The sequence below is a fragment of the Sceloporus occidentalis genome, unplaced genomic scaffold (genome assembly GCF_023333645.1).
Source record: "Sceloporus occidentalis isolate IW3139 unplaced genomic scaffold, rSceOcc1.0.p SCAF_2, whole genome shotgun sequence".
NCBI lineage: Eukaryota > Metazoa > Chordata > Lepidosauria > Squamata > Phrynosomatidae > Sceloporus > Sceloporus occidentalis.
In genome coordinates, this window is record NW_028316982.1 from 186424401 (window position 1) to 186448820 (window position 24420).

The 24420-nt window shown below is 40.9% G+C and overlaps 1 protein-coding gene across 1 annotated transcript in view; it reads left to right on the top strand.

Moving 5' to 3' along the window:
- Positions 1–938: 938 nt before the first annotated feature.
- The window catches only part of PTCHD1 (patched domain containing 1), a 79875-nt gene continuing 56393 nt past the window's right edge, over positions 939–24420 (top strand). Inside the window, exon 1 of the mRNA XM_089511751.1 lies at positions 939–1297. Coding sequence (XP_089367877.1) covers positions 947–1297 — 351 coding nt within the window. The 5' untranslated portion in view covers positions 939–946. The remainder of the gene's footprint in view (positions 1298–24420) is intronic.

Consider the following 24420-nt stretch of genomic DNA (forward strand, 5'->3'; position numbering starts at 1 on the left):
TAGGGAAAGGGGCAGGGAAGACCCCCGCTGCCCTTCCTAGCGCCAGCGCCGCCGCCGCCGCCGCCTCAAAGGCCCCCGGGCGACACAGCAGCCGCCGCCTCTTCCTTCCTTCCTTCCTCAGGAGCCCGGGCGAGGGCTCTGTGAATGAAGGAAGGCTGGCCTGAGTCCTCCCTTCCCCGCCTCCTTGGCTCTCTCCCGCTCTCTTGCCCCCGGTTTCCTCCGCTGCTGCTCCTCGCCGGGGAGGGGCGCCCCAGGCCTCGGGTTAGTCAGAGAGTGCCTCGCACTCCCCCCCCCCCTCTCTCTCTCAGACACAGCTCCCAGCCTGGACTCATCGAGATCTCCTCCAAAGAAGCCTCCCCACAGACACACACAGACACATCCCACCTGGGACTGCCGCCTCCCCACCCAGAGAGAGAGAGAGAGAGACGCCAATCCCGCCCTGGACTCCCCCCCCTCTCTCTCTCTCTCCCCTCAGAGGGAGGACCCCCCCCCCCGCTGGGCTCTTGGCGGAGAGAGGCAGAGAGCGGGCAAAGCCAGCCAGCCAGAGAGGGGTGCCACCCACCGCCCAGCTGCCTTCCCGCCTGTCTCTCTCTCTCCTTCCCCCCATTTTCCCGCCTTCTTCTTCTTCTTCTTCTTCCTCCTCCTCCTCCTCTCCCTCTTTTCCTCCTCTTCCTTTTCTCTCGGGAGAGTCTTTGTTGGTGTTGAAAGTCGGGGAGCGGCCATGAGTCTCTGGGGGAGACTCCCCTCTGGAGCCTGAAGGGAGGCGAGGAGGGGAGAGGGAGGCAAGGGCAGGGGTTGGAGGGGGCTCTGGCACCCGGGGAGCCCTCGCCTTGCCCCCGGCCCTGCCCTCCCATGCTTCTGCGAGAGCCTCCGGGGCGCCTTCCTGCTGCTGCTGCCCTGGGCTGGGCTGTCCCTCCCGCCCGGCCCCGGCTGCCGCCCTAGGAGGATGTTGCGGCAGGTGCTGCACAGGGGGCTGAGCACGTCCTTCGCCCGCCTCGGCCACTTCGTCGCCAGCCACCCGGTCTTCTTCGCCTCGGCGCCGGTGCTGCTCTCCATCCTGCTGGGGGCCAGCTTCAGCCGCTACCGAGTGGAGGAGAGCCTGGAGCAGCTGCTGGCCCCCAAGCACAGCCTGGCCCGCATCGAGCGCAGCCTGGTCGACAGCCTCTTCCCGCTCAACCGCTCCAAGCACCGGCTCTACTCCGACCTCCAGACCCCCGGCAGGTACGGCAGGGTCCTGGTCACCTCCCTCCGCAAGGCCAACATGCTCGACCAGCACCACACCGACCTGATCCTCAAGGTAAGCCCGGCGCCCGCCCTGGCCAGCATCCGCACTCCAGACTGTCTGGCCAAACTCCAACTCCCAGATTGCCATACCCTTCAGCCAGATAAATTAAAGCGGGGCCAAACAGGATTATGTCTCCAGTGTGGACGCTGCTGAGTTGCCAAGTCCCTGCGCCCCTGCAACAGTTGGCTTGACTACTGGTTGCAGAGGAGAGCAGAGAGTTGGTGAATGAAGGTGGATAATAGATGGAGGGAATAAGGGGGTTCATCCTTACACTGTTTGGGTTTTATTATAAGCCGCTCTCAATTCCAGCGGAGAAGCAGAGTATAAGTAAAGTATTGTTATTGTTATTATTATAGAATCACAGAGTTGGAAGAGACCGCAAGGGCCATCCAGTCCAACCCCATTCTGCCATGCAGAATCTCTCAATCAAAGCATCCCCAACAGATGGCCATCCAGCCTCTGCTTAAGGACCTCTTAAGGAAGGAGATTCCACTACACTCTGAGGAAGGAGTGTGTTCCACTGTCAAATGGCCCTTAATGTCAGGAAGTCCCTCCTAATGTTGAGCTGGAATCTCTTTTCCTGTAGCTTGCATCCATTGTTCCAGGTCCTGTTCTCTGGAGCAGCAGAAAACAAGCTTGCTCCCTCCTCAATATGACATCCCATCAAATATTTAAACAAGGATGGCAGTTTGAAAATGCAATCAACAATCCACCCAAAGAGTGGACACCTTTATTGGCCGACCAAAAGGCACACACACAGTAGTATACACGCCTCACAAGCTTTCAAAGCTCTGCTGGCTTCTTTGGTTTGCAATACCTTGCCTGAAGAAGAAGAAGAAGAAGAAGGCAATGGAGCTTCGAAAGCTTGCAAGGCGCAGATACTACTGTGTGCATTTTGGGTGGCCCAATAAAGGTGTCCCCCTTCAGTGGATTGTTGGTTGTTATCAAACTGCCATCCCTTCATCATCATCATAACATAACAGGAGGGGGGAAATGGAAGATGTCAGTCATAGGCCTGCATTTTGTTGCTTCTCTTCTGTAGTTGAGATGCTGTGGAGGGGCTGTCTCTTGCACAGTGCCCTCCTTCTTGAATCTCTTAATGGCCCAACAGGGCTATCTCTGGAAGTTTTAAAACACGTAAATGAAGGGATGGGAGTTTTTGAAAACAAGCAAAGAGTGACCGAAATGCACAGTACACAGTGGGACCTTGTTATCCGCTGGGGTTTGATTCCAGGATCCCCCCTGTGGATAACAAAATCCGTGAATGTTCAAGTCCCATTAAACATAACGGCAGAGCAAAATGCTGTCCCTTATATATAAAATGGCAAAATCAAGGTTTGCTATTTGGAATTTATACTTTTTTAAAAATATTTTCAAGCTATGGAAGCTTAAATCCGTGGATAAAAATATCTGTGGATAAGGAGGACCAACTGTATCTGCATCTTGCAAGCTTTCAGATCTCCTCTGGTTCTTCCTCAGGAGGGATAAAAAATGAAGATGTTAGTCATAGGCCTGCATTTTGCTGTTTCTCTTCTTTAGTTAAGATGGTGTGGAGAGGTATCTCTTGCAATCTGGTCCCTTCCTTCTTGAATTTGGAAAATGGCTAACAGGGCTTTCTCTGGAAGTTTTTAAAACAGGCTGCCTATACACATATATTCCCACTCTTTCTCTCTTTCACTCTCTTTCTTTCACTCTCTTTCTCTCCTTCCCCCCTTTACTGCTTTCTTACTCAATGATAACTAGTTTCACTGATTTGCCATGGAACCTAAACTTCAAAACTGCAGTCAATGGGCACAAAAAGAGAAAAGGAATGCTTGTGGGTTTCCTCCTGTTTCCTTTCCCATAAACAAGACTAGCCAGGGATGAAAAAGAAAAATGCCACCAAACCCAATTTATAAGCCGCACTTATGTGTTAATTTAAATCAAGCGCAGAACCTGTTTGATTTGAAATACATCTCCTTTATGGCCAGCCATCCCATTTTGAGCATTGCCACAACTCACTCTTTCACCCACATGAAGACACACAGAGAGAGACACTATTTCGGTGCAAAGGAGATAACGCCAAGTCAGAGGAGAGGATGAATGTTTGAATAATAAGCCTGTCGTGGATGTTTACAGTATGATATAATGAAAGATCTTGCCTTCTTAGGGCAATACTGCACCGAGAGAGGTATTACTTATTCCTATGTGCTGTTGTAATTTTTAGGGAATTGTGCTCCTGTCTACTTTCAGATAGGTACTGTCATGATGTGGAGTAAAGGTTTGGAGCAGAAACATGGAAAATATATGTTGGTGGCTTGATAAGAGGATCCTAGTTGGCGAAAGGGAGGGAAATGAATTTCTAAAACATGGAGTAATGTTTTAGAGGTGTGGCTATGAGCAAACACACACACACTTCTCAGTATTAGACAACTGCACTGCATGTTTATGTTGCTCCCTTTGGAAAGTGCCAGACATTGTCTTTAGGGGGGAGGGAAATGCTGCCAAGGCTTCAAAACATACTGCAAAGTAATCTTCAATGTCTTGACCTTTAGTGTCTCTTACCTCAAATCAGAAAATACATATTCATACAGGTTCGACAATTCAAAAAAACACTCCATGCCAAGCATTCCATGAACCATTTCAAATGCAATCTGTAATCTTAGTAATTATGACCAGCATTTAATGATTTATATATGTGAATATTGGTCTGGTGGCATGGAAACACCAACAGGCAAGATGTAGTCACTCTCTTCCCATTGACAAATTTCTGGCAGATAAGAAAACCCTGTGGAGATCAGTACTTCTGTCCTTCCCGAAATGCATTCCTTTAGAAGCAGGCTTAGGACTAGAATGTATTTCCTGCAAGTGTGATATCTCTGGAAATCTTAGTTCAATAGCAAAAAGACAGCATTGTCTCTGGATCAAAATGTGGTAACAGATCAGTTAGTATTCAGTGGGTGAGATGATGGTAAACCACACTCCATTGTTATTTTGACACCATGGGCTCTTGCAGTTAGTCTTTAGTCATCATGCATATCAACTGTTGTCTGTTGCTGCGTGGAAATCCTCTAGTCATTGTACAACCACCTCTGTTTTAATCGCTTTCCCTTGGGAAGGGCATTATTTGGAGGTAAATGTGTGGTGAAGTCTTTGAAATGGGCTGGAATCCAGCATTATTCAAGTAGAGACAGAAAATGCAGTTCTTGACATGTGGCAGTGTGGCCTTGCATTATGCAAGTAGCAGGTGGAAGAAGACGCAAGTACTAAAGCAATAATCATAAAACCACTTACTAAGGAATAAGCCCTATTCAGCACAGTGGGACTTTCTTCCAAGTATGCTTCATAAGATGACACTGTCCTCCTTGGTTCGTCTAATGTTCCATAATGTAGCCACATTACAGTATCATGTGGTACAAAAGGTGAGTGTTTCGCTGTCTATACCCCACAGGCAAAAGTGCCTAGGAGATGCTAATGGATAGAAATTGTTTTAATCTACTAGATCTGTACACCATGTCTATCTAGGATTGTTCTTTCCCGTGATTTTTCTCCTTTTCTTTCTCCCTCCCCCTCTCTCTCCAAAAATGGTCATGGCACCAATGATGCAATCTATTAGTTGACTGTATCCATCATCTCATCATCTTCAGGAGTAGGGATGTTTTCATCTATTCAAGTATGAAGGATCTGATCAGTGGGAAATCTTCCCCATTGTTATAAGTACGAGAAGAAGAGGTTCACCTTTCCAGCTGACTAAATTTAAAGCAGTTGTATTTTGGTTAGGTGAAGAAACCAAATGCTATGTGTTTGGACTGTACATTGTTTGGTTTCAGCCTATTTTCTGTCAGTGGGGCTTAAGACATAATGGGAAGCTCTTCCTTCTCTTCTCTTCTCTTCTCTTCTCTTCTCTTCTCTTCTCTCCTCTCCTCTTCTCTCCTCTTCTCTCCTCTTCTTTCTTTCTTTATGAATCATACTGATGGAGAAAGGCGATAAAGTCACCAAGCCTGTATCAGCCACTGAAGGCTCACTAGCCACAGTGGGCCTCACATTAGTGTTGTATCAGCTGCTCATTCTCTCCTGTCAAGTGAACCTTGGCATATTTTACTGACTTCTAGCATGAACACTACAGCTCTGAAATTAAGATGTTCTGTATCCTATGCCTATCTGATCTTGGAAGCTAAGTCAGCCCTGGTTAGTACTTGGATGGGAGTCCACCAAGAAATACCAGGCGCTGTAGGCTATGTTTCAGAGGAAGAAACTGGCAAAACCACCTCTGAATATTCCGTGCCTAAGAAAATGCAATGAAATTCATGGAGTCGTCATAGCGAGACTTGAAGGCACATACACACACCAACTAAGCCAGGTTTGGACATTGCTGATTTTTAAGAAATATTTTTGAAGTATTTCTGTTTACTTAAACTTTTATAATATTGAAGTGAAAAAAATCTAATGTGCTTTCTAAAATTTATATGTGCAGAACAATATCATCTAATTAAAAAATTATTAGAGGCATATAGCTAAACTGCAAACTCCCGGTTGCAAAATTTAGGTAACTGCAATAGATCCTGCTTTGCAACTGACTTCCTTTTTTAAATTATTTTAAATTAAAGGACACTGCTAATTGCTGATATCTAGCAAGTTATCTTTTCTCATGTCAGAGGGTGATCTAATAATGAAAACAGGGAGGTTTTTTAATGAGTAAGCTGATAATATTGTAACAAGAAAGTAGGAATATCAGTGGACTTCAGTATAGTAGCTTTGCAATGGAAAGGTACTCTTAACTTGTGGCTCTAGCTTCAATAAAACACAATAGATTTTTCTTTAATATTTTGTAGCAGGAAAGCTAATAGAACTTAAAATTGTAAAAACTACTGTCTTGATTGGGAGGGAAGGGTATAGTGGCATAGAGTTTCTTTGGCCATATTAATGCTTTACTTGATCCTGAAAATGTTTAGTAAAGCTGCCATGTCCCTTCTACCTCAACCAGACCCATTAGCGGTCTTTCTCTGTTCAGAGGGGTGATGGTTGTCTTACCTAAATCCATAACGCTCTGTTGGTATTGCGTGTTTTTGATTTCTTATTTGACTGGAGGCAAGTAAAACTCATGGAGGGAAAGGAGCCAAGTTAGAAGTCTTCCCTATAAGAATTTCATTTCTTGTAGGTAGGCTGATAATCCCAACAACAATAACAAAACCAAAATGCACAGGACTTATTTTCTATCATGTTTACAAGCTAAATGGGTTTCACTGAATAGCAGTAACATAAATGTGTTGTTTTAACTTTGGAAATAGCCTGAAGGACAGAAAAGGTGGGAAAGTCCCACTTACATAAAATGCCTTGCATGAATATGGAGGCACTGACATATCAGACTGAGACTACCATCTCTCACACAATCTAACCTGGAAGCCCAAGACACAGAGGAGAACATAAACAGCTATCCAAAATAACTTGCATTGGTGTCAAAAGTCTGTGAAGTGTAAAATGTTAAGATGGCATGTGCTTTTTGACAGTTAATAGCTTTCCTTTACAAATTTCCTTTTGACTTCTTTAAAAAAAACAGTCCTAGGCTGGGGTTTTGGCATATTTCATTAATCTAATTTTTGACCAGCTGGTCTGTACATCAACTAAAATATTTCAATTGGGAAGTGGCTGATTAGAACTTAAAATAACTTTTCAATACATATTCTTCAGAATACTGCTCCACAATAAGTTCTGAGTATACTTGAACATAATCACCCCATATTCTGGTTTCATCTACAAGATGTACTCAGCTTCCAAGAGAGTAAAACTTGTTAAACATTCAATGTGGTTGAATATTAGTTTGGTTTTACTTCAAGATAGTACAGGCTTTTGTATGAGATAATTGAATCAGCAAGTTGATATTGGTCTTATGAAGAAAGTTTTCATGGTAAAGCTATTCGTATTATCTTAAACCTGCTAGTAATCCTAGATACGGTTATATATACTATATAAAAATGCTTACAGTATGTTGGATCCAGCGCTTGGAATGTAATTTTTAATAATTCAGCTTTACTCATAATTGATTTATTGATTTACATAATAACACATTACATAGTAACACATTCACTTTAGCTGTTACATTCATTACTTGTTACTTTTTTATTGCTTATTAATTTAATTCTTTAAAAAACACTTAGAAATACATAATTTTCCCCAAATTGTCCCCCCCAAATCCAATGCTTATAAAGTAATGAGTAAATGTTACTTGTTATATCAAAAGATAACAAATTCATCAGTTACATTATCTTCTGAAAATGATATCATTGCTCTTTTATTACCCTAGACAGAAACTTGTTACTTGGTATCATCATCTGTTTCAGCACATTACTTGTAACATTTTGTCCTGTCATAACAAACTTAATTAGTTATAACAAACTCAAATCCCATTGTTTTAATGTCTCTAATATATGTGGGATTGCATGTAGATCCACCCCAGTATTACATGACATTATGTCAGTATGGGAGGAAACACAACAGAAATGGTATTTTGACCCTTGGTTATATTACATGGCATTAAAATATACATAATTTAATGACTTTCACACACAAAAATCCTTTTTTATTTCCATTCAGTGGGCTTGTTCTTGGTTACTTCACAGGTATGTACCTCAGAGCATCAATACTGAGAGCGTGTTGTACTCAGCACTGGCTGGTATTCTATCTGACTATCTGAAAGGCAAGAATAGTCATCCTTTGGCCCTACGGCTGACATGCAGGCTTCAATGTGATGCCATATACCCCTCTGCTTAATCTGCAAGATGTTAATTCAGGCCACTTCAAAAATAACCTGTTCCTTTTCTAGAAGCCCACTAAATGATGGGAGGAACAGAGAGAGGGAGAAGTGGGTGATTGAGAAAGAGGTGGGCACACCCTCCCTTGGCTTGTGCCCTGCTTACCACCTTCTAATCTAGCCACATGCTGTCTCCAACAAATTAACTCTACTATGGGAATGCAGTCCTTGACAGAAAAAGTTGCCCATACTTGCTGTATGGCAGACATGTACAAATACTGGGGGCTTTTCAAAGGACCATACTTTTTTATTTTGATTTTGAAGTTTAAAAAAAAAATACTTTAAAAATTCATATAATTAGCTACATATATGTAAATTAGATTTAAAATTAGCTCAATTAAATAAATAATTTTTATTACATACTGTTATATTTGTTACATTTCCTTCCTTGTTATTAACACCTGAAAACTCCTACTCATTCTTGATTAACTATGATTAAATTTCTGTTTATATATAGATGAACCTTAAATGTACTTCAGTTGACTTTAATTAACAGGATATTAACTCTGATACTGACTACTGATATTGACCAAAAAGGAACTAAATTGACTAGTATACTGATGATACTTTTGACCATTATGTATTAGTTACTTTCCCCACTGATGTGAGTCTAGTTATTTAGTAGTTTGCCTCCAAATTTCAGCAGCAAGATAGTGTTTAAAAAATTAAAAAATAAAATTCTGGGAAGTGTCAGAGGCCTAAAAAGATGGCATGAAAGATGGGAACATACTATTGGATTCACTTGCCCATCTTTACTGTAAGAGAATTCATTTTAATGATCTATATGTTAACCTTTAGATTAAAGTTGAAAAGGTTTCTGACCAGAATTTTTGTTGTTGTTTGGATTTTGTTGTTAGGCTTTGCTTTGGAGCTACTTGTTAGAGGTTTCTTCCCTATAGATTGCTTGTTACTCCCTCATAGGGGGGCTGAAAACCTCAAGATCCACTGTGCCAAGGACAGGGTGTGAATTCTCCTATTCCAGAATACACTTGTCCCTCCACATTTGGTGGGGTTAGGGGCACAGGACCCCCATGAATGTGGAAAAACCACAAATAACAAAAAGACTATGTTTTTACCTGAGTGAGCACCTCTCTAGGAATCTCTAGGTCCTCCAGTGCAACTCTGTAGTCAACATCTGCAAGACATTGACCATAGAACTGCTCTGGAGGAGCTACAGATGCCTAGTGGAGTGTTCTCTCTAGGAATCTCTAGGTCCTTCAGTGCAACTTTTGGTTAAAGTTGACCATGGAGTTGCACTGGAGGACCTAAATATTTTTATAGAGAACATATTAATAAAATCCATGAATAAACAAATCTGCAAAAGTCAAAGCCACAAATGTGGAGGGACGAGTGTACCACCTGTTGTTGCTGCTACTGTTTTTGCTGCTGTTGCTATTGTTGTTATAACAAGGGTTGGCAACTTTGGGCCAAAGGTTAGAAATATAATTCCAACAATAGCCACAGTGGCTAACTAGAAGGGATAAAAACTTGAACATCAACAGCCAGAGTGAGTAAGCTGCAGATTTAAAGCATCAAGCTTCCATGCTGTCATCTTTTTTCATCGCTCACTTCAAGCAGGACTCCAAAGAAGGCAGAGAGTATATGAGCCTGGGCAATGTCAAAGCACTATTTGGTTTTGTGTGACTCTGACTCATTTTTGACTGGGGCCAGCAAATCACTACTCTTCATTCATCTTCTTTAGTCTCTCTCACACATTGCACCAAATTAGAGCTGCTTCCAGTTGCTGTTTCTTCACCTCTTCCATCTCTTATTGCAGCAGTTTGGCATGGGAACAATGCGCATAACCTGTCTTGTCGATTCAGAAATAATTCCAAATTATGCTTGTTAAGGATGCTTTAAGGATGAGCATGATGTTGAAAGTGGGGGGAAATTGTGGTTTGCAATAATATGGCAAGAAATCATACAGAAACCATGATTTTAAACAGGTTTCATTTGCCAACTCACAAGCCCTTTCTTTGGCTCATGTCTATTCTTATATGGTGTTCAATAAATTTTTCTCCTGAGTCCACCTCTGATGGGCGACAGAAATGTGTACACCATGGCAACATTGTGAAGGTCTTCCAAACCTACTCCAGAAACAGTGCTTTCTACCCAAAATGGTGTCCCAGCCAATCAATCCTATTTAAGTAAAATAGAATTGGCCTTTTCCTGGAAGACAATCTGCCTACTAAATGAGAATGGGAAAAAAATCAAGTCAGCTATACTGATGGTGGGATTTCTCATTGAGCTGGGAGTTAATAGATTCCCTGTTCTTAATAGGGTTGTGTCCGTCCCCCCACCCCGCCATATCAGGTGTATTATTTTTTTAAATCAACAATTTTAGAAGTTCTTGTTTCTATTTAATGAAAGTCCAGATCATTAACATTAAGGCATTAAATGAAATCCAATATGTTATTATACAATTCACTATAAACATCTCAGATGTTTTTCTATGAACCTCTGGATAAAACTCATGCTTAGCATTAATATTATTTTTGTTAGAAATAATGATACATGAGGCATGGGTTTCACTGAAGCAGCGTGTGTGAGAATAAGACAACTGACAATCTGCATAGTAAAGAAAACATTAGCACATGGCATTTTCACCATGTATGTATGGCACAAAGTTATGGACTTCTTTAATAAATATTTCATAAGTAGATGGACATTTGAAATGCTGAATCCTAGGCTGCATCTGCACTGCAGAAATAATGCAGTTTGACCCTGCTTTAACTACCATAGCTCAGTGCTGTGGAAGCCTGGGAGTTGTAGTTTGGTGTGGCTTCAGAGTGCTCTGACACAGGAGGCTAAATATCTCAGAAAAACAACACATCTCAGAATTCCATAGCATTGAGCCATGATAGTTAAAGCGATGTGATACTGCATTATTTCTGCAGGTCAAATGCAGTCCTAGTTGCTGAGCAGAATTCAAGTATGTTATAAAGCCAATGTTTTGTTGTTGCTTTTCCTCTCTGCTATAATGTAGAAGTGCTGCAACACAAAAAGATTCCCCAATGCTGAGATGAAGGAGCATCATGGAAAGGGGGAGCAAAGGTAAAGACAGCTTCCTAGGTGCCCCCTCCCCAAGAAACAAGAAGATCAATCTTATTAGTAATCCCAACTAGAATAGATACATTGAATCAGCTGTTCAATCAACAGAATCCAGAATCAATCCAGAATCCAGAATTCAACCCAGAATCCACATTTATGTAACTTCCATTGATTAATGATTCTACTTTAGAACAGATTAGGTAATTACTCATACTAGTAAGCAAACCTAATGTTTTATGAAGTTTTTTGAAGGTAATAAAAGGATACCGTCTGATACACTGTGGCTTGTAGGTGGAAATGTTCCTTTTGGTGGTCTGCCTGGCCAAACTAGAGTCTCCTCCCTTGGGGTAAAGCTGAGTAGTGATACATTCTCCTTTGACATTCCTCCAGTCACTAATTTGAAATCTATAACAGTCTCTCAAGTTATGATACATCACTAATACCATTCCAAGACACATAGTGATGCCTACCATAACAAGTGGTAGTTGGCCAACTCCAGACATTGCTGAAATAAATTTCTTGCTAGTGTGAATTTTTTGGTTTTTGTACCTGGCCTTGGTTTCCCAGGGAGATAAATATGGTGAGAGAGAGAGACGGAGAGAGAGAAAGAGGCCACAAAGGGAATTCCTTTGCTTCTCTTGGACCTCTCAGAGCCTTTAATCTCACTAGCCATGGGATCCACTATCTTACTCATAACCAGGGCTAGGAGTAAGGAGTAAAGGAGTAAGAGGTTTTTACAGGAGTAGGAATAAGGAGTGACAAAATATACTTGTTGCTCCTTATTCCTGTTATTACTGTATATTGTACATGCAAACACCAATTCTTTTTTAATTATATTGCAGTGGGGAAGGGACTGGGAGGCAAAGACCCTATTCACACTGAGCTATTTGCCCTGAATGTAACTGGGCAGATTCAGGGGGCCCCCTCCTGAATCTCTCCGTAAGCAAGTGCCCACTACAAATTAGGGGTGTTTTAACCCAAATGCCCTCTTATAGAAATCAGGTTTAAAATGAAGTTGCCTGGCTATCAATCAAATTATTTCCGCGATCATCATAGGTGACGTTTCCAGCACTCATGGGGCATCGGAAGTGTGCTTCCCCCCCTCCTTTTTTAAAAAAAGAGCCAGGTGCCAGAATGTGCAGATTCTGTCAAATTAAAAACCGAGTGTGTGTGTGTGTGTGTGTGTGTGTGTGTGTGTGTTTTGTGGGCATTTGGGTCAGTGCAGGTTATGATCTTCCCTTGGCCCCATTTTCAACCCCAAAATGCAAGCTAATGCCATCTCTGCATGCTGTATCCCCCCTCCTTGCCACCCCAAATGCCTCATACACATATAATAATAATAATAATAATAATAATAATAATAATAAATTAATTCCTCAACTCAGAATGCCAGAAAAGGATGCAATGCCATGCATTCTTTGCTTTTCCTAGGCTACCCCTGAATTCCTTAGAGACAATAGCAAAAGCATTCTGTGTATCAATTTGCCAAATTGGAAAGAGAAACATTGTAACATTTGCCAATTTGCCAAATTGGAAAGAGAAACATTGTAACATTCAAATTGTAGCATTCATTTGCAAAGGAAAAAAAGTTTTTTGCAAAGTACTCTGCAACATTTCCCCTTTGCTGGAAGCGAAATGAAAGGGAAAGTGAACCAGCAGCTAGCCACGTCCTATATATCTACCTCAAGCAAAAATCATGCACATTTTTTGTCAAAAATAATTTTTAAAAATAAAGGGGGGGAAGGTGCCTGATGCGAGCTCCGTTCATGCCCTGCCTCTGACCTGAACTGAACTGACCCTTTTCTTCCTGCTTACATTCTCTTCAGAGGAGGTTTGCCATTGCCTTCCACTCAGGCTGAGAGAGAGTTGACCTGTCAGTTCCAACTAAAGTAGACCCATGGAATCAATTGGAAATAAAAGGGAAATATAGCGCAGGCATTCTGACTGTAGCATCCGCAAATAATAATAATAATAATAATGGCTCTTAAGTTCCAGGAACAAGAGGAAATGAAAGGGAAATGTAATGCAGGCATTCTGGTTGTAGCATCCACATATAACACAAATAATAATAATAATAATAATAATAATAAAGACTCTTAAGTTCCAGGAGCAAGAGGAAATGAAAGTAGCACAAGCAAGCACACATACATTCTATGTCACCCAAAAAACCATGCTCATAGATTGTCAAAAATAAAAAGAGAGAGGTGCTTCTTCCTCAGCCTAATTTCCCTACATCCTTCCTCCAGCTTGGCCCCACAGCCCAATTTCCCTTGGCAATCCTCCTCCTCCTCCTTCCTTCCGACCCTCCCCTCCCTCTGAGCTGCTCTGGCTCCTTCCTCCTCCTCCTCCTCCTCCTCCGTTATAGAATGCTCTTCATGGTCCCCTTCTTCCCCCAGCTCCCTCCTCCTCCTCCTTTGTCACTTTCTCCAGTCCCCCCCTGCCCTCCCTTTGCAGCCTCCGTCAGTCACCCTGATTTCCCCTTTTAGCCTCCTGTCACCCTGCCTCCTGTCAGATTCCCCTTTTTGCATCCAGGCTCTTTACTCCTCCTTCTCCGATGAAGGGGAGAGAATGCTCTGCCCTCTGACCTAAATCCCTCCCTGAACTTGCCCTGATCATGATCAGGGGCAAGTTCATATTCAGCAGAACCCGGTTTTTTTCAAAAGAAACGGCAAATGCCCCGATTGCAAATGTCCCGCACTAAGGGGCATTTGACATGAAACGGGTGTGCAAGCCTCTGATTCGCTTGTGGGGGATTCGGGGTGAATATGAATTTCACGTGCAAGGATCGATTCCTGATCCAGGGTAAAAGGTAGTCTGAATGGGCCCAAAGAGAGACATTTACACACACACCAGCCTTGCAAAGCAACCAGGGCTTTTCCCCAGGACTGGGAAGTAGGAGTAAGGAGTAAAGGAGTAAGAGGTTTTTATGGGAGTAGGAATAGCAGTAACATTAAGAAAAAATATCTTACTCCAGAGCAGGGCAAGGAGTAACCCCAAAATCATCACTATTCCCCAGCCCTGCTCACAGCAGACCACCAGGGGCATAGCCAAGGGGGGGGGTCCTTGGGGTTCAGATCCCCCCTTCCATTAGAAAAATGAATGGTGTGTGCTGCTGCGCCGCCACACCCAAGCCCCATTATAATGGTGGCACTTAGTCTGGGGAAATAAACCCTTCCTAAAATCCTGGCTACGTCCCTGAGACCACCACAGAACTATACTGCAGTTCTAGTTGGATGGATGATTCCAGTAGGTAGAGCTGGCAAGTAGTTGTTCTGCCCCTTGATAGTTTTGCTATGGCATTCCACAGCAAGCCATGTACCCAAAAATTTGAACTGAGATCTCCCCAGTATGTGAATAAAAGTCAGTGTTGTCTCCCTTTTTCTTCTAATCCAAGTGCAGCTGTGGACACTGTGACTCAGTGTCTTTGCACAGTAATTGACTCCATGAGGGTCAGTAAACTGAGAATCAGTCCAGGCTGGATGGAGCAGCTATTAAGGAAGTGATTATTTTGTCCTGCAGAATGGTTTTCAACATATTCTGAAGGGATATGTTACTTTCTGAAAGTAACTAAGGTTGAAGGGGGGAAACCCCTTAGGTCTGATGAGAGAATAGTGTAAAAAAATTAAAGCCATATTAAAATGCTCTTTTAAAATAACGTTTGAAATTTATGAGAATTCATTATTTGTTACACTAATAAAGTAATTTTGATCTTAGTCATTATCTTATATTAGAAACACAACTTGGTTACTGGTACATCCTCATTGCCCAAAACAGTTAGCTGATTAATTCTTTGGATTCTTAATGATTTTGCTGATTGTTGCTATCTTTATTGTATTTATTTGGTTTGTATAGCTATGGATTTTAAGACTTTATTTGATATTTAGATTTTTAGTGTTTTATGTTTTAGAATTTTATAAACTACATAAAGGAATAAGTTGATTGGGCAGTATATACATGTGGATAGATAAATATATAAAGAAAGAAAGTCCAAGGCTAATCAATTTTTACTTTCATATGTTAGATCGAAAATCTGAGCAGCACTCTCCCTGATGGTAAAAATACAATATTTCAAAAATATCATTTGCGGCTATTGTAGACTAGCAAGATCAACTCCCTGAAATGGTTGCCTTGCTCTGCTTAATGGTGTTGCTGTAATAGCTAATCCAGCTATAATGCAAAGTGAAGATCTCATGTACTCTAAAGGCACCAGAACCTGTTTGATCTTGGAAGCTAAGCAGGGTCAGTCCTGGTTAATACCTGAATGGGAGACTACCAACAAATAACAGGTTGTATAGGTTATATTTCAAATGAAAACCACCTATGAGGATTCCTTGCCTAACAAAACCCTATTAAATTCATGGGGTCACCATAAGTCAACAGGCAAGTTGAAGGCATGCGCGCGCACACACACACACAACAGAGTTTAGTGACAATTTATAACAAGTATTTTTCTGATTTTAGCTTAGATTTAGATTTTAACATAGGTTTCCTCTAATAAGAACCCCTTTTGAATGTTAATCCCCCTTGGTGAAGGAGCCATTTCTGATGAATGGCTGCATCAGGCCTTGCTGTCATATATATGTATTTAGGTTAGTGATGCAAATTTTCTTTGACACTTAAGTGACATGAATAAATATCATATCACTGGAGGAAATCTTATTATGAGATTTTCCAGCATAAAACCATCTTTCATACTATAAAATGGTAGGCCTGTGTATGGGTATATGGGGGACATTGCTAGAAATTAATGGAATACTAATATTTAAACTCATGTACAGAAACAATTTTGGATGAGATCTCAAGGACTGAATAGGGGTGTATGGCAGGAGATCATGGTTCAAGTAACCTGGCTGGAATGCATTTAGAAATTAAAATACAAATCCTTTTACTTAACCTGAGATTTAATACAAGTACTCCTCCTGGGCCCAGAAATAGACTGGTAGACAGTGTAGACAATGAAGCACACTCATAATAGGATTATACTGAAAACAGGAAAAAATGATAGCCATTCCAGAAGTAGACTATAAATTTTTTATTAGTAAAACCTTTCAGCAGAGCTGAGGATAGTCTGTGTTGGGGTCGGGTGGTTAGGTAGCCAAGTTCAGATCCCAATTAGTCAGGAAGGTCACTTGGGCCAATCACTGTTTTTCAGACTACCTATCCCACAAAGTTTTTCATCATGAGTAGGGATAACTATGTATGCTGTATCAAACTGCTTGGAGGAAAGTTGGCATATAAATTTTGACCATCTATCTGTCATTGCCAAATTAAGACTGAATTCAAAGATCTGTTTACATCTGTAATTTATGCCCACATGCTTGTTTGCACAATTTATTCTGTTCTTGCTTATTCAGAGGTCAAAAAGCTAAACAGAGCACCTTATTATGGTCTTCTGGAAATCCTGCTTACCTATCAACAGTTTCTGAAAATTCACCAGATATTTCACGTTTTTAAGGCTTCCATGAGGACTATCAATTTACATAATATAAAAGATTGTGGCCAGTATTCTACATCAGGTATTTAGTCAATTATAATCAACTGAGGCTGTATCTGCCCTACAGAATTCATGCAATTTGACATTGCCATGGCTCAATGCAATGGAATTCTGGAATTGTGATTTTGTGAGATATTTAGCCTTGTCTGTTAGAGAGCTCTGGTGCCACAACAAACTACAAATCCCAGGATTCCACAGGATGGAGCCAAGGCAGTTACAGCAGTGTTAAACTGCATTAATTCCTGCTGTGTAGAAACAGCAGTAGTAACTCTCTGCTGGCCTGACTCCCCAAACTGGTGGAAACAACATTCACTCATGCTCTGATCACTGGCAGATTAAACCTCTTTCTTTCCCTGCAGCTGGTGCCTAGTAAAGTTGGGGGAGTTACTATTGTGGCAATAGTTTCACAATCATGACTAGGCAGCTATCATGAATATGGAACATGTATGAGTAGCTACATTAACTAAGTAGCTCATGTAAAATACTGACCAATATTTTAAGGTTCTAAACCCTGTGCTTGGTACCTGCTTTTGTGCTATGCAAAAGAACTGCCAAATTGTGCTATTGTACTATTCAGACAAGGAACCAGACTCCATAAAGCCCTGTCTGCCTGTGTTTCACATATTCAGACCATTTTATATAATGTATATACTCAAGTATAAGTCTAGAAATTTTACTCAAAAAATTGACTTCAAAAACCTGGATCGATTTATCCACGGGTCAGTATAAGTCCTCTTTTGACAAAAGGGAACCATCCCCTGATGAAATGCAAGAGCATAATCTTTCCTGGAAGCACTGACCTCCCTCTACTGACTCATCCATCCAGTCTTTAGGGTGAGTACAAACAGTTATGTCCTCTGGAATTTTGTAAGTTTTTTAGCATTGTTTTCCTTTGCTTCACCCTTTAGATCTTTTGTTACATGCCCCTAAGTTTTACCTTCGACATATCCACAGATCATATCAAAATCCATAATTTTGGCTCCCAAACCTGCCCTCAACTTATATGTGAGGTTGACTTATAGTTGAGTATATACGGTATGCTTCAGAGAATGTCAAACTTTGGTATCGACCATACACTGCAACATTTTATTGCAGCTCTCAGTTGCTCATAAAGAACAAGACTGATGCTAAACCACTATTAAAATCATTGGTGGTATTCAGTCAGTAACCAGCAGTGGTTCCAGCATCAGTGGAATGACAGATCTACTCTGGGTTTTAGCCTGAACTTTAAAGGCATTAGCCACAGTTCTTAGCCCAATCTCCAAAATAGGTTTCACTTCTTTGATAGCTATTTGGTTTCCACTGTTCCAAGTGCTTTATAAAAAGAAGCTAAAAAATACATTTTCATACCTTCTGTCCACTTCAGAGGAAGCTTCAAAGAAATCAGTAGCCAAAGCAACCTTCTTGAACTCAGGTGATCACAAACCACTAAGGCAGAATCCCTGAACTAGATTTGTTTTTGAAGCAGCCTCTTAAATTTTGCCTTCTGGGATGCTTGCCACTGACATTTGCAACATCCCCCCCTCCCACAAAGCTCTGAGGGGATAATTTTTCTCTTTAATGAGAGAACCTGAGGTTCTCCTATAATGCTCTCATATAATGACATGGCTCCAGGGGGTTCAGGCTTTGTAAAGAAAAATGTCTCCCGTCATAAGAGTTTTTAACCCTAGCAACATGCAGCATCCTTTTTAGTTTTTCTAACCACAGGTTGCTCTTTGTCCTTGGCCTCAAAGTCAATCTGTAAACAACAGAGGGCAGAATTTATAGTTCTGCTGTAGTGTCACAAGTGTCAGGCTGTCATATTGGCAATGTTTTTCTATTTTTGTCAGATTACTCACTCGGCTGGAACAAAATATATCCATCACACTAATTTTATATGGCGAGCTATTTATTGCCACATGTCTAGTGACACAGCATAACTTGGAGTAATGATGTACCATATTTCTCCACAAAATGCCACGTACAATGTTATGAAAACAAAAGCAAAAATAAACATATTTTTCAACTGGTTGAAAGTAGGTAAACTGCCAGGTTGCGGATAAGAAAGTTGTACAAAACACAGAAAATCTCTCTCATTCCTCATTACTAACCAAATTAGCTTGGTGTTGTATTATATAAACTTAGCATTGATAGAAATCCTAATCCTACAACCTTTCATTCCAACATGCTGACATTGGAATGAAGTCGAGAATTTAGCCAGGATATTTATTTTCATTTGCAAGCTCTATTCCTACAGTGACATGGTGGCTCCATATTTTTGGGAAGTTCTGAGAGCTCCTCTCCTCCTCTCTGCAGTTGTTCAATTGCTGCCCCTCTATAGGGACAAGTTCTGCTCACACCAGTCACTGGCTGGTGCTTTCCTTCTGAGCAGAACTCTCAGCGCATAACTCCCATAATCCCCAAAGCTAACCTTCAGTTGGGTTTAACTGTTTATTTTTCCTTTACCTTTGGTAATCAATGTTGTAACTGTCTTTGTTTTTTAATATGCAAAGGGATCTTGCAGCACCTTTGAGACCACAGCCGCCTCTATCTGTGCTGAATCGGGCCACAGCAACTACACGTTGCAGCCCTGATATCTCCTTTCTGCAGCACAAAAAGGAGCCACAAAAAAGTCTCCTTTTTGCACTCTGGAAAGGCTGCCATAGCTATTGATACGTGGCTTTTCATGTAGACGCAGCGCCAGAGGAGCGCTGTGTAGCATCACACTGGCCTGGGGACAGAGTCAGGGCAAATGTCATGTACATGCCATGCTGGTCTGGGCAAATGTCATGTACATGCCATGCTGGTCTGCACAGCCCCTAACTGTGTGCAAGAAATTGTAGCATGAGCTCAGTCTGCTTCCTTTTAAACTATTGTAAGCTGCCTTGGCTCTCATTTGTGGAAAAAGGTGGGATGTAAGTGCAACAAATAAAAAAATAAATTTAACAGAAGGTCACCCAGGCTTTGGGATTCTGTCAGTTATAGTCCCCAAAAGTAACTGTTCTAATTTGAACAAAGTGGATAAGCAGATGGTAGGATGAACAGGAACAGAGATAGATATCTCTAGTAATGAGCAGTGAACTGCCCATTGAAGTATGGGCTTTGACATTGCCAGTGATGCCAACCCCTGATGGTATGTGAGGTAAGTTTCCTTTAGAAGATGTAAGCATGTTCAGAGTCACTGGCCACAGATTTTCCCTTCTCTGGTGCACATACTCTATATACTCATGTATAAGTCTAGAAATTTTAGTCCAAAAAATTGACCCCAAAAACCTGGATCGACTTATCCACAGGTCAATGTAAGTCCTAGAGAATCCCTGGGTGAAAGTGAACAATCCCCGGGTGATAGGGAGGAGTGTAATCTATCCTGGAAGCACTGACCCCCTTCTATTCTCTCATTCATCCAGCCTTTCGTGTGAGTACAGTTAATGTCTGCAGGAATTTTGTAAGTTCTTTAGCATTCTTTTCCTTTGCTTCATATTCATCCTTTAGATCTTTTGTTACATGCCGCTAAGTTTTATCCTTGACTTATCCACGGGTCATATCAAAATCCATAATTTTGGCCCCAAAACCTGCAATCGACTTATACATGAGGCCAACTTATAGTTGAGTACAGTGGACCCTTGTTATACACTGCGGTTTGGTTCCAAGATCCCTCGTCAATATAATGACATAGCAAAATGGTGTCCCTTATAAAAAATGGAAAATCAAGGTAAATATATACTTTTTTTGAACATTTTCAAACCGTGGATGCTTGAATCCATGTATAAAAAATCCATGTATAATAAGGGCCGACTGTACATACAGTATTTATTTTAAAATTTTCTGTTGCTTCTTTAATTATCAGGTGCTACAGGATTCAGAGTCATGACAAAAGGCTTTCAAAACTGGGAGTCATTAAGAGCTCACAGAAACCTACAGCAATCTCTTTCTGTTCTGAGTCAGTCCTGGGTTTGTTTGAGTCTGCTTTAGGACCAGAGTTTGCTTGTGAACTTTTAAGGTTTAAAAGGTGTCTAGTTCTAGCGTAGAGACCTTTTTGGAAAGGTGTTTACTGGAGCAGGTGGGTTTAGTTTCATTCTGTTATTTTTCAGCCATGGACTGCATCGTAGTTTTACTACGATCGACAGGGTTTACAGACTTTCAAGATTATATAACTGTGCAAAGGAATGCTCCTGACCTTCCCCAGTAGGAATGCAGTTTGTTTACCTAAAAGGGACAGACCAGAATAGACTTTGATACAATTCATGTTGTGTGTGTATTTTCTAAAATACCTACCAGTTTCCCCGATGATATAACTTTGTGCGTTGTACGCTGATGTTTTGAATGTTGGGAGATCATTTTCCTTTTATGTTTTGAAGTATCTTGCTAATAGGTCTGGGAACAAGAACAACACCTCTTCCCATTCCCCATTGCCCAGTTTTCTCTGCAGACTTCCAACAGTTCCCTATTTGTCTTTAGTTTCAGACATTCTCTTTCATATAAATGCCTCATAGAAGCACTGTCTCAACTACAAGACAAGGAAAACAATTAGTTACGGAGTTGTACTCTTGGGGTGCATACAGACATACAGTCTGAGTAGTGAGATTTCTATGGAAGCAGACACATACTATGTTTAGATGTGCCTTTTTCTTTCATGGATTGAGCAAAACTGATTCCATGCATTTGACACAGTTGACTTGAGAAGTCATCTCTACACAGTACTGATTGGCTAGAAATTCCTCATGTCATTTACCTATCTCTTTTTGAAGCACTTTTCAAGGCTTTTGAAATTGTCTGCTTTTGATTTGTTTGTTTTCTTTTTGAAGGTAAAATGAGACAAACCCATCTTAGATATGTGTATAGGAGGATTTTTAAAAGGCAGGGGAAATAGTTCTGGAGCAGAATGCAGCAGGAAAAAACACTATTAAATCAGTTTGAATTGTTGATCAGCACGTTTGTCAAATACATTGGGAAAGGGTAAAGGAAGCCAAGAGCCCAATCTGCACTGCAAAAATAATGCAATTTGACACTGCTTTAATTGTCATGTCTCAATGCTATAGATTTCTGAGATTTGTAGTTTTGTGAGATATTTAGTTCTCTCTGTTAGAGAGCTCTGGTGCCACAACAAACTACAAATTCCATGATTCCATAGCATGGAGCCATGGCAGTTAAGCAGTGTTAAATGGCATTATATCTGCAGTGAAGATGCAGCCAATCTCAGGCTATGTGCAGAAAGGGGGGAAATAGCTAAGCCCTTAATTATTTTGGGGGAGAAGAACTAAGAAAAACTTTCATGCATCTATTTTATTTTACACCTTTTATAGATTATTATATCTTGTTCTGATCTCTTCTTACATCAGGCAAACTGCTACTAATTCCTTTGGCCTCCAGTGCATCCACACTGCAGAAATAATCCAGTTTGACACCATGGCTCAGTGCTGTGGAATTTTAAGAACTGTAGTTTTGTGAGACATTTAACCTTCTCTATCAGACCTCTGGTGTCACAACAAACTACCATTCCCAGAATTCCATAGCACTGAGCCATGACAGTTAAAGTAGTGTCAAACTGCATTATTTCTGCAGTGCAAATGCAGCCTAAAAGAACTAAGTAAGGCCTTTTGAAAGAATGTAAGAATTTTATACGTAAGGACTGATGTTGCTTTGGGGGCATACATTATGAAAAAGTGTAAGGTCAGAAATCAGTGATCTGTATGGCTTTTATTTTCAGGAAGGTTTGGAGCAGCTTAAAGCAGGGATAGCACAAAGCTTGTGAGCAGCACAAAGCATGGGCTGTGCTTTTAAGAGTCACATGAGACAAAGGAGATTAACACACAGAAAAGGACATCCTTGTACCATCCTTTTCCCGCCCTTAATGTGTGAAGAACTTTCACATGACGTCATGTTTATCCAGTCATTATTCTGACATCGAAGTGCAATTTACTGCAATTACACAAAAGACTTTCTGATGATGTCACTCTGATCCCATCATTGTCCCGGCAGTGAGGTGGAATTGTCCCATCATTTCCCTTCATTTTTCATTAACGGAATAACCCACTAATAGAAATGAAAGGACAATTCCACTTCACTGACAGGATAATCACTAGATAAGCACAATGTGTATGATATTCTTTTGCACGATTGCGATAAGGATGGGATAAAGATGGGAGAGTGATCCACTTTGCTCCTGCCCCATCCTGTCCCCCCTCTGATAATCTCCTATGAGATAAACAGGTAAAACCTTTGCCTGCAATGGCAGGAAAAGTACTTTCTATTCGTTAGTGTGGCTGGCGGCTCTGATGTCTGTGAGGTAGTAAACTGCAAAAATAGATCAAACATATTTTGGGAACAGGAGTCAGTGACTTGGATTCATCTTTCTTTAAACCTAAAATGCAGAATGGATTGACCACCCAGCTGGCATCAGAACCACCAGCTGCCAGGGATGCTGATTCTATTTGTTATGAGTTTCTGTCCTTTTTAAATTAAAGATGCCAATCCATAGTAGGAAAAAATATAACTCATGTAATATTTCTCCTTTCTAGAAAGCATCTGAAAATACAGTGGACCCTTAGTATCCACTTGGATTTTGTTCCAGGATGCCCCATGGATACTAAAATCCATGAATGCTCAAGTCTCATTAGTCTAATTATATACAGTAGCATAGTAAAATGGTGTCCCTTATATAAAATGGCAACATCAAGGTTTGCCTTTTTGGTTCTGGGTTTTTTAAAAATATTTTTTTAAGTCATGGATGGTTGACTCCATGGATGCAGAATCCACAGATATGCAGGGCCAACTGTACTTACAAAGAGACATACTATATGTTTTCTGATTGGTTTAAATGGCTAGCAACCATAAGGTTGTGACATACTTTAGTTTGTGTATAATTGAAATGCTTGGCTTCTGGCTAGGTGTCCACAGAGCCATGGTAGTATAGGAGGGTGACTTGATTAATCACCTCTCCCACTGTACAAATCATCATTGCACAGATGAAGCCACTCTGCCCCTTGCTGCCTTGGTTTGGGGGATATACATGCACAACACCCAAAGAAGACATTTGAGAAACAAGTTACATGGGATGGCAGTGTTCTACTCCCATTGCTGGTGCAGTAGGCTTTTTTGCTTCTTGTCGCCTTCATCTGTTTACTTCTACCTTCACTATGTTCCCAGAGGAAGCAATAGAATCTTAGCCAGAATCATCAAACATTTGACCAGCTAATCACTTTTTTAGCGAATAAGTTGCTTGAATTCATTAACTCATAGTTTTCATGGTTTACAGCACTAAGATGGTTATTGGAGCAGATAGAATCTCATAACAGAAAAGTGACTCCAACACCACACCATCAGAGGTTCTCAGTCTATTCTCGTCTCTGTGAATCAGAATTACCACTTGTTTTCCCACATGAATGTTCAGGATAATTTATCATGAATTATGAAACCTTTATAGTGCTTTATAAACATCATTTGATTAAGACAATCAGGGTTAGTTCACTAGCATATTTGCCAGAACCTTGTGGGTAGTATATATATATATATATTTTAATTAGAAATTTTTATTACATATATACAGTAAATAAAACAAAAAGAAATACATTAATAATAATCCTGCTATATTTCTGACTTCCTTTGGCCTACTGGTCCATTCTTCGATGTTTCCATTTCCCCCTCCAGAACAGATGACAGAACTGCTCCTACATTTATTACCACTCTCCCTTCTTATATAGCGACTACGGTTAGAAATTATTCCTCTATTCCTGTATATAAAATTCTAACCCATCTCACCCTAATAACTAATTCTTCTTAGTTATTTTTATGCAGTCTATATTTCCATAACTTTGATTATATCTT